The 13,464-nt window shown below is 47.4% G+C and overlaps 1 protein-coding gene across 1 annotated transcript in view; it reads right to left on the reverse strand.

The window, feature by feature from the left end:
• The window catches only part of Sh3bp5 (SH3 domain binding protein 5), a 64,186-nt gene extending 59,850 nt beyond the window's left edge, over positions 1–4,336 (reverse strand). Inside the window, exons 1-2 of the mRNA XM_031361775.1 lie at positions 3,981–4,336; positions 2,220–2,282 (exon numbers count right to left, since the gene is read on the reverse strand). Of these exons, the coding sequence (XP_031217635.1) occupies positions 2,220–2,282; positions 3,981–4,136 (219 nt within the window). The 5' untranslated portion in view covers positions 4,137–4,336. The remainder of the gene's footprint in view (positions 1–2,219; positions 2,283–3,980) is intronic.
• Positions 4,337–13,464: the final 9,128 nt, after the last annotated feature.

Consider the following 13,464-nt stretch of genomic DNA (forward strand, 5'->3'; position numbering starts at 1 on the left):
CCATTCCTTCACTGGCATTAGAGCCTACTTCTTTAGGATTCCAGTGTATTCTGAAGACCAGCTGAGACATCCAGCTTTGTGGACTGAGCAACTACTGAATTCCTGAACCTGCCATTGGTAAACAGCCATTGTTGGACTGGTTGGACCACAGCCTTTAAGCCACTCTAATAAACCCCCTTTCTGTATAGAAAGAAAATCATCCGTTAAGCTCTGCTCTTCTCCAGAAGCCTGAGTAGTGTGCCCAGGGCTCCAAATGTGCCCCAGAGCCTAGCAGGAAACACCTGTCCAGTGGCTTCCTGTGACACAACAAATCTGTGGAATTTGGAAATCAGGGCTAAAAAGAGTTTAACAAATGAACCAACCTAACTCCCAGAAGGCAGGTGCCATTCTGGGTTACCCGGAATGGTGACCAACAGTGGATAAGCAAGCAAAGAGGGACAGACAGACAAACCAGGGTTGATCATCTCTCTTGGAAACCCAAACAGAAAGCTAGACCGTTCTCCTTGCCACCCCCAACTCTCTGCCTCAATGGCCCCGATTACTTTTCTTTCTCTCTTCCTTCCTTCCTTTCTTCCTTCTTTTCTTTCTTTCTTCCTCCCTCCCTCCCTTCCTTCCTTTCATGAGACAAGAGTCATTTGCCTCAAGCTTGCTGCTTGTGACTATGTGACCTTTAACTCCTGACCCTCCTGCCTCTGCCTCCGAGGTGCTGGGATTGCAGGAGTGTACAGCACGCCCAGTCAGCTGTGCCTGGTTTCTGTTCACCCCAGTCTCACAAGCCCGTCGGTAGAGTGCTTGTCTAGCATGCATAGGGCCCCCGGGCTTCATTCCAACACTGCGAACATACACAAGCCAAACTTTCTGCTCAAAACAAAAAACAAATTCTTTCCAATGTGTCTATGTGCATTTGAAATGCAGAAATGAGAGTCTGGAGTAGCTGGACACAGAGGCACAGGCCTGAACCCCAGTATGTGGAGATGAACCCAGAGTTCAAAGCTGCCCTCCACTACATACTGAATTTTGAAGTCAGCCAAGACTACATGAGAATGTTTAAAACACACACACACATACACACGGGCAACTTATGACTTCCAACTGCCCAGCTCTGGGTTGTTATGACAGAACCAAATGAAACCTTAGGGGAAAGTTTCCCCCTAAAATTGGCAGAGATTTTGTTTGTTTGGTTGGTTGGTTAATGTACTAGAAATGTGAGATTCTGAGAGTTTTCAATTGCCCAACTTCACAAACAGTTCTCCAATTCCTTAGGTAGGTCAGAATGGGAGTTAATGATAGATAAGCCTTCACACAGCCCAGAGCAACTTCAGTACACACTGCCACGCATGGATCTGTGAGTTCCAAGGCTACATGCTATCAGAAAGCAGGCTGCCAGTGAACTCCAGCCAAGTATCTTCCTATCCCCCATGCCCTGGCTCTGAGGGGCCTGATGCTCTCTGCTTTCTCCTTAGGCTCTTCTCGCTCTTTCTGCTGTAGAAATAGGTTCTCAGAGCAGTTCTCAGCCCTGACAGTCGCTCACAGGGGTATGCTCCCATTGGCTAGTAACCCCAATCATTACTAGAAATTAGTAGCTTCTAAGAACCCCAACTTGTTTACAGGAAGGTTGGAACATTCTCAAGTTCAAATCAAGATCTTATCTCCCAAATTTTTCCCAGCAGGAAAGCCCTTCCCAGCCCAAACAGCTTTTTGTTACCATTAAGATAATTACATTCTGCACATGCAGACAGTAAAGAAATGAACAGGGAATTGGAAAGAGGTGAATTGTTAGGATGGGAAGTAAAATATCTGGCTTAAGTCCAGAGAACCATCATAGTTCCAAGCATGAATGGAAGGAGCCACCCTAAATAAAATACTGAGAGACGTAAACTCCAGTACATCCAGTGTGTTCGGCTAAGTCACAATTATTTTAGTCTTTCCACAGATACAGGAATATCTGGAGCTTAAAGCATTGTTTAATACTCTGTTCGGCCCTTGATTTTGGCCCCAATGGAGCCTCCATAATGAAAAACAGCACATGAAATTGGATCCACAGGCTCCACCCACAGCCTGGACTGGGTGTATTTTACTGTCCTGCACATGCTGTTGCTCAACATCCAAGCAGGGGCCTCCTGGAGTCTCCCTCCAGCTATTAAATCAAAATTAACCAGCCCAGTGTCAAAGGTGACTGACACTATTTCACCCAAGAACAGTGCCCCAGCTCTCTGTACCTCAAGTTCAGTCTCCCGTCTGTTGATATCATCTGTGGATTGATTTAACTTCTCCAGTTCTCCCTAATGAAAAGAGAAAGAGAGAGAGAGATTAGAAGGGCTAGGCTTTTGTTTCTAGTGTAACTTAGTTTAGGACTGGAAAGTCATCCTTGAATGATTCAAGTCGATTCATTCTTCAAGAAAACAGCCAAGGCTCGCTAAAAGACAAAGCTGCTGGCCTGCTGGCATTCCTAAAACCTTTTGTAGACTGTGTCCTTTTTTCACACCTTTAAGGTGCTACAGATTTCTCTTTTCCTGAAAGGTCATTTTTTTTTTTTGTTTTTTGTTTTTTCAGGTGAGCTCACCTGTCACAAGCAGTAACTTAACCCAGTCAAAACAGCACCCTTGCTTTAGGAGAGAAGTTTTCGAGGAAAGCAATACAGGAAAATATGGCCACACTGAATCCCAAGCCCAGTGCAGCCCGGCCAAAGGCAGACTCCCAGCATTAACTCATCAAGGGCTAGTTCCCTAGAAAGAGATGATTTTTCTTTTCTTTTTTTCTGACTGAGCACTATTTGCTCTGCCTAACTGGGGTGTTGCTGGTTAACTGGCTCTAATCCTACCTCTTTTAAACATTTACAATCTGACATTTTGTAAGAAGTAGCCAACGTGAGTTAACTCATCTTTACTCAACTCATCTTTGCTCTGTGAACAAAAAGGTCTTGCTAACAAAATTCCACACCAAAACCACAAGATTCTGTAATCCAAACCCAGGGTCTGAATTAACAGAATAACCAATAAGAAGGTTTTCTCACTGATCTTTAGTGTGTTGATTTGACAAAATAATTAATTTAAAGCAAACTGGTGAATTAAAAGCATGCTCTTTTTTTTAATCTGTGCACTTAAAACCAATAATGGATCCAGAAATTGCCAAGCATGCTTAATAGCAATTTTTTTAAAAAATGATTTATGGAAAGGGTCCAAAACGGGTCATGGAAAGGAATTTGCTTTGTGCTTAGAAAGGTGAAGAGGTTAAACTGTCACTCCTGGAAATTGTTTTTTAACTATCTCTCCTGGAAATGGAGGCACTGAAAGCCAGGCTTTCTCTGCTTTCCCTGCCTCCACATTGGCTTTGCGCATCAGCTGTCCCTGGTGGATGTTCACATTGACCTCACAAGGAAAAGGGGGGTTTTAAACAGTCTCAGGCCAAGTGCAACACTCTGCCAACGACGCCCACCATGTGTTGACAATGAATCAAGAGGAAGGCGGTCCAGGCCAAGCACCTCTGCCAGGTGAGGGCTCACGAGGCACCCCGCACCGGTGCAGCCTACCCTACAGGGACAGGCGACAACCACCTTGCCCTGCTCGCCCACCACGACGTCTGCATCCACACAGCCAGGATAACGCTGCGCCGCAGCCCCAAGGCTGTGCAGTGCTCCAGGCGCGGAAGGTACCCCGACTCCGCTCGGGGCCCCCGCCCCCTTTTTCCTTTGTTGCAATCTGCCTGAACCACACTGGTCGTGTCGTAGGGACCCTCGGGTTGTGCCGAGGGTCTGCATGGATCCCCGCAATAATTAGGCCGCGTTCACGCGGGCACCGAAGCCTTCCGCAGGGAGACTGTGAAATGGGGTGTCCCGACCCTTGGCGAAGCCCCTGGACTTAGGCAGTCCCCCACCCCGTGACCGCGAACACGCGAGGCTGTAAGGCGTGTGTCTGCGTAGACGCCGACTTCCGCGGCAGCCCTGGCGGGGTGCGGCTGTGGGCTCCTGTCACGCATCCTACCTGGATCCGGGGGTCCACCTCCTCCTCCTCCTCCTCCTCCTCCTCCAGGCCCTGTTCCATCCTCTCTTCCTCCTCCTCTTTCTCCTCCGCCTCCCGGGCGGGCGGCGGGAGCTCCGCCGGCTCCTCGGAGCGGCTCCATTTCAGCGCGGTGTCCATGCGGGCAGCCGAACGCTCCGCAGACGGGTCGCCAAGCGCGCGGTGGGATCGGAGCGCGCCGAGGGCCGCCTCGCCGCAGCCCGGTAGGTCTGAGCGCGCAGCGCTGCCACCCCGGGTGCTCCGCCGGCGGGTGCGGAGTGGCAGAGGAAGTGGGCGCGGCTGCCCCCTGTCTGCAGCGGCCCGCAGTACACCGCGCCCACTTCGCCCAGGCCGCCCTGATAGCCTGTGTCACCCGACGCTCTGTCACAAAAAGCCCAGAGCCCTGGAGTCCCGGCCATGGCCACTAGGAGAGGCGCCGCCCAGTAGCTCACTAGCCCGCGAGTGGGCCGCCTTAAGCTAGCTTCCTCTTACCTCCAGTGAGAGGCACAGAAGGAAAGGCACAGAAGGAAAGTTCGGGTGATTTCCATTCTTCAAAGCTACCTTTGTGTCTACGTGGTTTCACAGAAAAAGGAACTCTACAGTAATCTTGTCTGTACACAGAGGATAGCTAGCCTGGTCCAGTCACCGAGTGGACATCCATAGCCTGGAGCCTGCTGGGCCAAGCTCAGCAAGTGAAGGCATGAACTCAGTAGGGCCTGCCTGGATGCCTGGATATCCTGAATGCACGAAGAGCCCATGGAGCTGGGGGGATGGAGGGGGGGGGGAGTCTAATGGATCTGGCGGCCGCAAGAGGATTGCACTGTCTGCTTGTGGATAAGCTTGGCCAGTGTAGGAATTGTGTGGTTCTGCCCAACATCACCAAGCTAGAGCTTGCCTAGCCAACTGGGCATCACGAAAGGGCTAACAGTGGGAAAGGTTTCTCTGTATGGCTACAGGTGCCAGGACCACTGTGAGGTCAGGGAATACCTGGTCAGATGTCAGATGAGCAAAGTGGACACTTTGTAGAGAGAAGCTTTGCTCCATTGCTTGGAGTTTGGAGGACAAACTCCAACTCTTTGCTTGAGAGAGGAGTTCTTGGGCACTTGTGATCAAAGTAGAAGAGTTGCTTCTGCCGCTTTTTTTTTTTTTTCCAGTTACTCTTGGGCAAGGTTCCACTCCTGATTGATGGAGATGGTCCAGGTGTGTGCCCTAGGTTTATTTTTAAAGAGATCACTCACACCTGTTTGTCGCTGTACCTCGATGGCCATTCTGGGAGAGATAATTTGAAGTTTTTTGCTAAAGATACAGTGGCTTTTGGTTTCCCATGATAAAGCTGGAACAAGATGGCCATTAAGGATCAGGCCTGCTGGGAAGTCTCTACTCAGGGTCTCACGGGTTAAACTGGGTTTCAACCAGGTCGTGTTCCTTCTGCAGGCTCTGAGGAAGAATGACTTTCAAATTCATTCAGTGTTGGTTAACTTCAGGTTTGAGGATCCAGTTTCCTTGCTGACAGCAAAAGCCAAGCATAACAACCTTAGGGGGTGTCTGCTGTTGTTCTCACGTGGTTGGTGGGTCTTCCTCAAAGCCAGCACCAGAGAATCTCACTTGTACCACAGACCTCCTGTGCTTCAATCTCTCCTCTGCAAGAGCCTGACCCTGCTTTCCCTTCCAACAGTTTCCCTTATTAGGTCAGTCTACTGACTTCCCACTTGTTCATTTTGTTTGAAACAACCTTAGCCCAGGCTGGTATCAAGCTCTTATCAGCTGGGACTCCCTTGACCTTCTGATTTTCCTAAACCTCCTATGTGCTGCATTTTTAATCAGGCACTCCTTCTGTAGAACTCACTATACAGCTCACACTGCATATATAGTCACACTGGCCTCCGGCTCCGAAGCACTGAGATTATAGACACAAGCACCACCATTTTGGCTCCCTCTCTCATTTTTTTTTCTTTTATTGGGGGGTGGGGTGGGGGTAGACAGGGTTTTCTGTATAGCCCTGGCTGTCCTAGAACTTGCTCTGTAGACCACGCTGGCCTGGAGCTCAGAGATCCACCTGTCTCTAGTGCTGCGATTAAAGGTGTGGACCACCACTGCCTGGCTGACATCCCCCATCCCCACCCCATTACCACATGCACAGAGTGACAAACCCTTTATATTACAAGTTCTCAGACTTATACAGGGGCAACCCTACCAGGCAGCAGGAAACAGTTTGCTAACTACTCCACAAACTAAGGAAGGACCCTTGTTGGGAAGGAAGGCTGTGTCAAAATGCCATAGCTTCTAAATAGCACCCACTTCTAATTCTGTAGACAGGAAGTCACAGGACAGGATGCTAGCAAAGTCAGGTTCTGAGGAGGGCCCTCCTGGCCTTGTAGACTTCCAACTGCTCAACAAACTTTTATATGTCAGAAAGAAAGCCTTCGAAAATCTCTGAGGTCTCTTTGTATAAGTATGTTAATCTCAGACCTCCTACCCTCCTGGTCTTGTCACATCCCAAAGCTTCAATTCACTTCCTAAGACTATTAGGAGTTAAGAGTTCAGCATGGGCCCAAAACCTCCAGTCCACAACCTGAGGCAAGCCCCAGAGCATCACAAGTTCTAGCCTGAGCTCCACAGGCAGAACTCAAAACAGCAGATGCTTACCCTCCCCCAGCACCCTGTGGGCTATTCAAGGTTGGCACTCATATTTCTGGCTGGGATCTTGGTGGCCATTTTACACACTTTGAGCTTAACTTTACAGTTTGAAATGCCCCAGGAGCTAGTTAGATAGAGTACGCTGTGACGATCCTATCCTGGATATGTGTTTTGTTGGTTTTGGGAAGCACCTACTGCCTGATCATAATATGTCATTCGTGGAGAAAGCAGCTTTCTAATGCTCTGTCTGTAATCTGTTTCAAGGATGACAATCCTTGCTGGACTTTCAGAGGCAGACTTTCAGAGAGGTGAGTGGCTCATCTGTGGCGCTGCCTGGCAGCACTCCAGTCACCTGCCTCACCGTGTGAGCAGAGATGCTACTGCTTCCGATGTGAAGCATCCTCAGACAACTCAAAGCTAAGTCCTGAATCAAGCCTCCTTCTGAGGTGGGGCTTTGGGGAAATGATCCAAACATGCAAGCTCTGCCTCCATTAGTAGACTGCGTCATAGATGAACCCAGAACCTGACTGGATGGAAGGTAATGGAGCTGTGGAAATCAGAGGCTAGTTGAAGAAAGTGGGTCACTGGGGAGTGTATCTTCCCTACTCCTCTCTGCTTCCCTGGCACCAAGGTGAACAGCCTCCATCCTCTGCTCCTGCAACCATGATGTTCAAGACTTGCCTCAGGCCCAAGGTGGCAGGGCCAGCCAACCATGCACTAAAACTAAGAGGTAAAGTAAATCTTCCCTTAAGTTATTTCTCTCATGTAGTTGTCACAGTGATGATTAAGGGCTGGAGAGATGGCACTGGGTGATGTTCTAGGGCAGTGATTCTTAACCTTCCTAATGCTGTGAGCCTTTAAAACAGCCCCTCATGTTGTGGTGACCCCAACCATAAAATTATTTTCATTGCTATTTCATAATTAATTTTGCTACTGTTATGAATCATAATGTAAATATCTGATATGCAGGATATCTGATATGCACCCCCCAAAAGTGTCTCAACCAATGAGTTGAGAACTGCTGTTGCAGAGGATCTAGGTTAAATTCCCAGGACTACATGGCAGTTAACAACTGTCTGAAATTGCAGTTCCAGCGGGTCCTGATGCTCTCTTCTAGCTTCTGTTGGCTAGAAGACACACACATGGTCCACAAACATACATGAACACAAAACACCTATATACATTAAATTTAAAAATAATTTTTAAAAGTCTGATTAACACAGGTGGGATACCTTAACCAAAATCTTGTGAAATGCTTTGCTTAAAGATTGGGGGCTGGTGAGATGGCTCAGCGGTTAAGAGCGCTGACTGCTCTTCCAGAGGTCATGAGTTCAAATCCCAGTAACCACATCGTGGCTCATAACCACTCATAATGAGAAACAAAAAAGCTTTGGGCCAGAGTGAGCAGGGCCCAGAGCAAGAGGGAGAAGGGGAGGGAAGGGGGAAAAAAGATTCCCTTGGTGTCTAATTTATTTTTATTGCCCTGTAAAGGTTTGTTTAACCCCACACAGTGGGGGAAACATGCCACCTGTGTTTGTAAGCTGCCTTACCTCTTCCTCAGGACGCAAATCTTTCTGGATGAAACCCATAGCCTCCGTGCTTCCCAATAGTTAACCTTTAAAAGACGGTGGAAGATCTGGGAGGGAGGACAACAAAGATGTGTATTGGGCTAGGCTTGTGCTGCCTCAGTCCTCTCTGGGGAGGACTGTCAGCACCTGTGTGGGATGAAGTCACTGTCCTCCGTGACCCTCACCTCTGCAGCTCTGTCATATTGCTGCGCCTGTGTCACCCACGCCTTATGTCCAGGTTGAAAAAACAAGCTGAGCTCCCGCAGAGGGACCCATCCTCCCACAGAGGGACCCATCCTCCCACAGAGCTCCCCTCAGAGAGTTGAGCTTCAGGGTATTTCCATTTATACCCACTTGGATTTATTTACTAAACACCCTGTGCAGCTCCCGGGTTTCACATTTCCATCTTCAGGAGGACAGCTGTGCTGAATGGTCCTTGGACTCTTTTTCATTAAAAATGTCTTTTTCATGCTAGGCAGGGTGGTACATGCCTTTAGTCTCAGCAGGGTAAGAAACATTAAATATTAGTTTATTTGTTTTTGTTTTTGTTTTTTTTTTTTGAGACAGGGTCTAGCAATGTAGACGAGGTTAGCCTTCACAGAGATCACAAGCTTCTGCCTCTTGAGTGCTGGGTTTAAGGCACTCAGCTAATGTTAGTCTTATCTGTCAAGCACTCTAAAACTTTTGTTTAGTACAAGGAATTCAGATCTTGTTCTCTCTCTCACCTTGTAATATTTTATTATGCTCATCTTGTGAAATCTTAATGCAAATGTTTGAATTCCCTCCCACCAATAAAATGTTTGTTCTCATTGGGGCTTAAGTGACCCAACTTTTCCCAATCTCCTTAATTTCCTTTAAAACTAACCAATCTTGAAAGACTGTGAGGTTGGACCCAGCTAATGGTTAACACACAGTCACTACCTGCCGTGGTATAAAAACCCAGGGACTGGCGAGATGGCGCAGAAGTTAAGAACACTGGCTGCTCTTCCAGATGGCAGGCAAATGCTCCTCGACATATTTTTTTTTTTTAAGAACTTCCAATCCTGGTGTGCTTGCTAGCCCATTTTGGACCTTGCTGGATCCTTTTTGCAAAAATAGTGCCCTTGCTGAGCCATTTTCATTTTGTGTGTCCCTCTGTATGACACGGGAATTGTTTACAGCAGTATTTAGGAAGCAGAAGCAGGAGCGTTTCTGTGAATTCAAGACCAGTATGATCTACGTCACAAGTTCCATGCCAATTGGGATTATATAGTGAGACCCTGACCCAATTGTTTTTTCTTTTTCTCTTCAAAATTCTGGAAAACCATGGAATGGGGTCGGGGTGGGGGAGATATGATTTCTAAGCGCTGTGACTGAGTCCAGTTTAAGGGTGCAGCTCATCCAGGCCAGGAAATCATGGGGCAGTTGGATCATGAGCGTGCTTACATTTGGATAGATCAGAGAGCACACAAGCGGGATGTCAGTGCTCAGCTCATGCTCTCCCCCCCCCCCCTTTTATTCAGTATGGGACCAGCTCCTGGGACAGTGACACCTACTCTCAGTGTGGGCCTTTAAAGTCAAACCTCTCTAGAGACACCCTCCCAGGCTGGCCAGAAGTAGGTCTCATAGATGATTCTAAATCCAGTCACGTTTATCATGAAGATTAGCCATCACAAATATAGATGGTGGGAAGTAAGGTATCACTCAGCTGCCTGTTCATTTATCCACCCGACAAATACTTGTTGGGTATTTAGCATCTGAACACCCTCAGATGCCAAGTGACTTCTGTGAACAAAAGGCATGGATTCGCCACCACTGCAGAGTCAGACAATAAAAGAAAAACCTACATCTGGTGTGACCAATGCTGAGGAGAAAAACAAAGTGTGGAAGGGTCATGATATGGAGGGGCTGTTATGGTTAGAACCCAGGCACTTAACACACCCAGACCTGAAGGGTATTAGAAGACAAACCACTTGTGCCCTGCCTTTCAGGGAAGACCACCTTAGTGACTGAAGCTTAGTGTGCAGAAGTCCAGAGATGGCAATGTGCTAGGGGAGAAGGGGAGTGGGCAGAGCAAGGAGTGTGTGTGTGGGACAGAGAGCAAGGGAAGGGAAATCCAAGACCTGCCAGTGCTGTACATGAGGATAAGGAATTCAGATTTTATTCTAGGTGTTTACTTTACGTGCATGTATTTATTCATGTGGACATGCACATATGCATGCCACAGTACACATAGAGGCCAGAGAACCCCTTGCAGGAGTCAGTTCTCTCCTTATACTATGCGAGTGGAACACACACAGCTTGTCTGGTATTGGCTGTTGGCCCCAAATACATTTGCCTGCTGAGCCATCTCAGTAGCCCCTATATTTTATTCTAAATAAATGGTCATGTAATACATCTAGCTGTATAGATGAAATTCTCTGGGACAGGGCCCATTGATGAGTCAGGCAGAGAAGGCTCAAGGCTAGAAACAGAGCCATACCCAGGTAATATCCCCTCACCCCTGTGGACTCCTGCAGCTGTATGAGATAGGTAGGTAGATAGATAGAATACTGATATCCCAATTGCAGGTTCTACACTCAACTGGGGCTCTATACTCAAAGGCATTGGTTTATTTCTGTGATTTTGTAACATCAATGTGTTACCAAACTGTCCTGCACTGTGGCTACTGCCCTCTGATGAGAACCTTTGTGTTAGAAATTGAATTAGACTCAAGTCCCTTGACTCAAATGAAGGACAGGCAGAGAACTCAGAAAGAGATGTGTGTGGAGGGTGTGTGGACTTGTTAGTGGGTGTGTGCATGTTTCTGGGTGTATGTGTCTATGTGGGTAGGCATGCACATGTGCGCATATGCATGTAAAAGCCCAAGTTTGAAGCCCCTTTCCTCGATTGATCTTTACCTTTTATTTTTTGAGAAAGGGTCTCTCCCTAAACATGAAGCTCATTGATTTGCTAGGCTGGGTGCAAAATCAAGACTTGTAAGTGCAGACACTAGGGACAGCCTGACTGCCCTCCACTCTGGATGATATTCTTTCGGCTGAACTCAGCTACCTGTGCCCTCGTGTGAATTCTTTCTCTCCAGGAGTCCAAGAACAGAGACTGCTTGAACTCAGAGTGAATTCAAAATGAGGCACACCTCTCTACCCATACCACCCCTGGACTAAATTCAGAAAAACACTTTTAAAGTCTGGTTGGTAGTTCATGCCTGCAATCCCAGCACAGGGGAGGCTAAGGCAGGAGGATTGCCTCAAGCACAAGGCTAGTCTGGGCTACACAGAGTTCCAGGTCAGCCTTGGGTACAATGGGAGACCCTGTCTCAAAACCAACCAAATAAACAGAGCCATTTAGATCTTTCCACATCCTAAGGTGACCTGAAGATATTTAGGATGGTGCTGGGGTCCTGGAGACAGGAATGTGTTCCATGAAAAGAAAGGAAGTTCATTCCCAGCAAACCAGTGAGCCCAGCACACTGCAGACACTATTCTAGAATGGTGCTAAGGGGGAAGAAAGCAGGATGTCCCTGGTAGAGAATGACTGATGGTATGCTCCCTTCAGGTAGCATGGACAGGAGGAAAAACTATGTCCAGATCATAGCCAGTAGTATGTCTAGCCAGAGTCTGCCTAGGACTCAAGGACATTAAAGCCTACCAATGGTAAAGAAGCCAGTTCAAGAAATCCTGGCTGGGCGTAGTGGTGCACGCCTCAAATCCCAGCACTTGAGAGCAGAGGCAGCGGCAGGTGGATCTCAGAGTTCCAGACCAGCCAGGGCTACAAAGTAAAACCCCACCTATAAAATATAAATCAATGAAAGGTTTGAGCCAGGCATAGTGGCACACAATTGTAATCTTAGCATGTGGAAAGCTAACATAGGAGAATGGCGAGTTCCAGATGAGCCTGGCTATACAGTAAGGCTCTAGTCCCAAAGAACTAAAGTAATAATAATGTTTATGGGCTGGGGGCAGTTCGGGGTAGAGCACTTACCTTCCATGCACAAGGCAAGGAGTCTACCATGAAGATCAATTCCTAACAACACACACATGCAAAGGAGAGAGAGAGAGAGAGAGAGAGAGAGAGAGAGAGAGAGAATATGAGTGTAGACTCTTGTCTTTGTTTTTTGCCCTAAGGTGTGTCAGCTGGCCCCCAGATCTGAGCCTTGAAGCGTTGGCTACACTGCTTTTTCAGTAGCAAGCTGACTCATTAGGTTTTCTGGCTTCCTGTGTCTATTAAAAAAAAGCACATATGTCCTTGTAACAAGAGTCATATTTCTGTCTTTGCCTGTGAACTAGTTTAGAATCCTAGCTCTGCTGCTTGCAAAGATGTACAGACTTAGTTTCCTTGTCTGGAAACTGAAGATAATAGAGTCACTTTGCAATTGTGCATTGGAAATTATCTGGTGCGTGCAAAGGTGTGTATAAACTCTGCTTATGACACATGGTAGTTTGAGCTGGGCATGGATACCCTATAATGCCAACATGAAGAAGGTAGAGTCAGGGAGAGCAGGAATTCAAGGCCAGCCTCGGCTGTATTGTACATTTGAGGCTAACCTGGGATACATAAGAGTCTTGTAAGAAGGAAGGGAGGAAGGAAGGAAGGAAGGAAGGAAGGAAGGAAGGAAGGAAGGAAGGGAGGAAGGAAGGAAGGGAGGGAGGGAGGAAAAACTGCATTAATGAAGTATAGTATCTGTGGAAGCCAGGGGTATTGACATATGCCTATAATCCCAGAATTTCAGGGGCTAAAAACCAGAGGATTTCTGTGAGTTTAAGGCCAATCTGGGCTGCATAGTGAGGTGAATTCAACGCCACCCACAACAAAATCTTGTCTCAAAACAAAATCTAACTTCAAGTTATGTTCTATGCAGATATGAAAAAGTCACAATGGATATTCTGTACAATGCCAGTTTAAAAATAAGAGGAAGGGCCAAGCGGCAGTGGTGCATGCCTTTAATCCCAGCACTTGGGAGGCAGAGGCAGGTGGATTTCTGAGTTCCAGGCCAGCCTGTTCAACAGAGTGAGTTCCAGGACAGCCAGGGCTACACAGAGAAACCCTGTCTCGAAAAACCAAAAAAAAAAAAAAAAAAAAAAAAAAAAAAAAGAAGAAGAAGAAGAAGAAGAAGAAGGGGGCTGGCAAGATGGCTCAGCCGGTAAGAGCACTGACTGCTCTTCCAAAGGTCCTGAGTTCAAATCCCAGCAACCACATGGTGGCTCACAACCACCTGTAATGAGATCTGATGCCCTCTTCTGGTGCGTCTGAAGTCAGCTACAGTGTATTTATGTATAGTAATAAAT

Source organism: Mastomys coucha, unplaced genomic scaffold (assembly GCF_008632895.1).
Source record: "Mastomys coucha isolate ucsf_1 unplaced genomic scaffold, UCSF_Mcou_1 pScaffold9, whole genome shotgun sequence".
Classification (NCBI taxonomy): domain Eukaryota; kingdom Metazoa; phylum Chordata; class Mammalia; order Rodentia; family Muridae; genus Mastomys; species Mastomys coucha.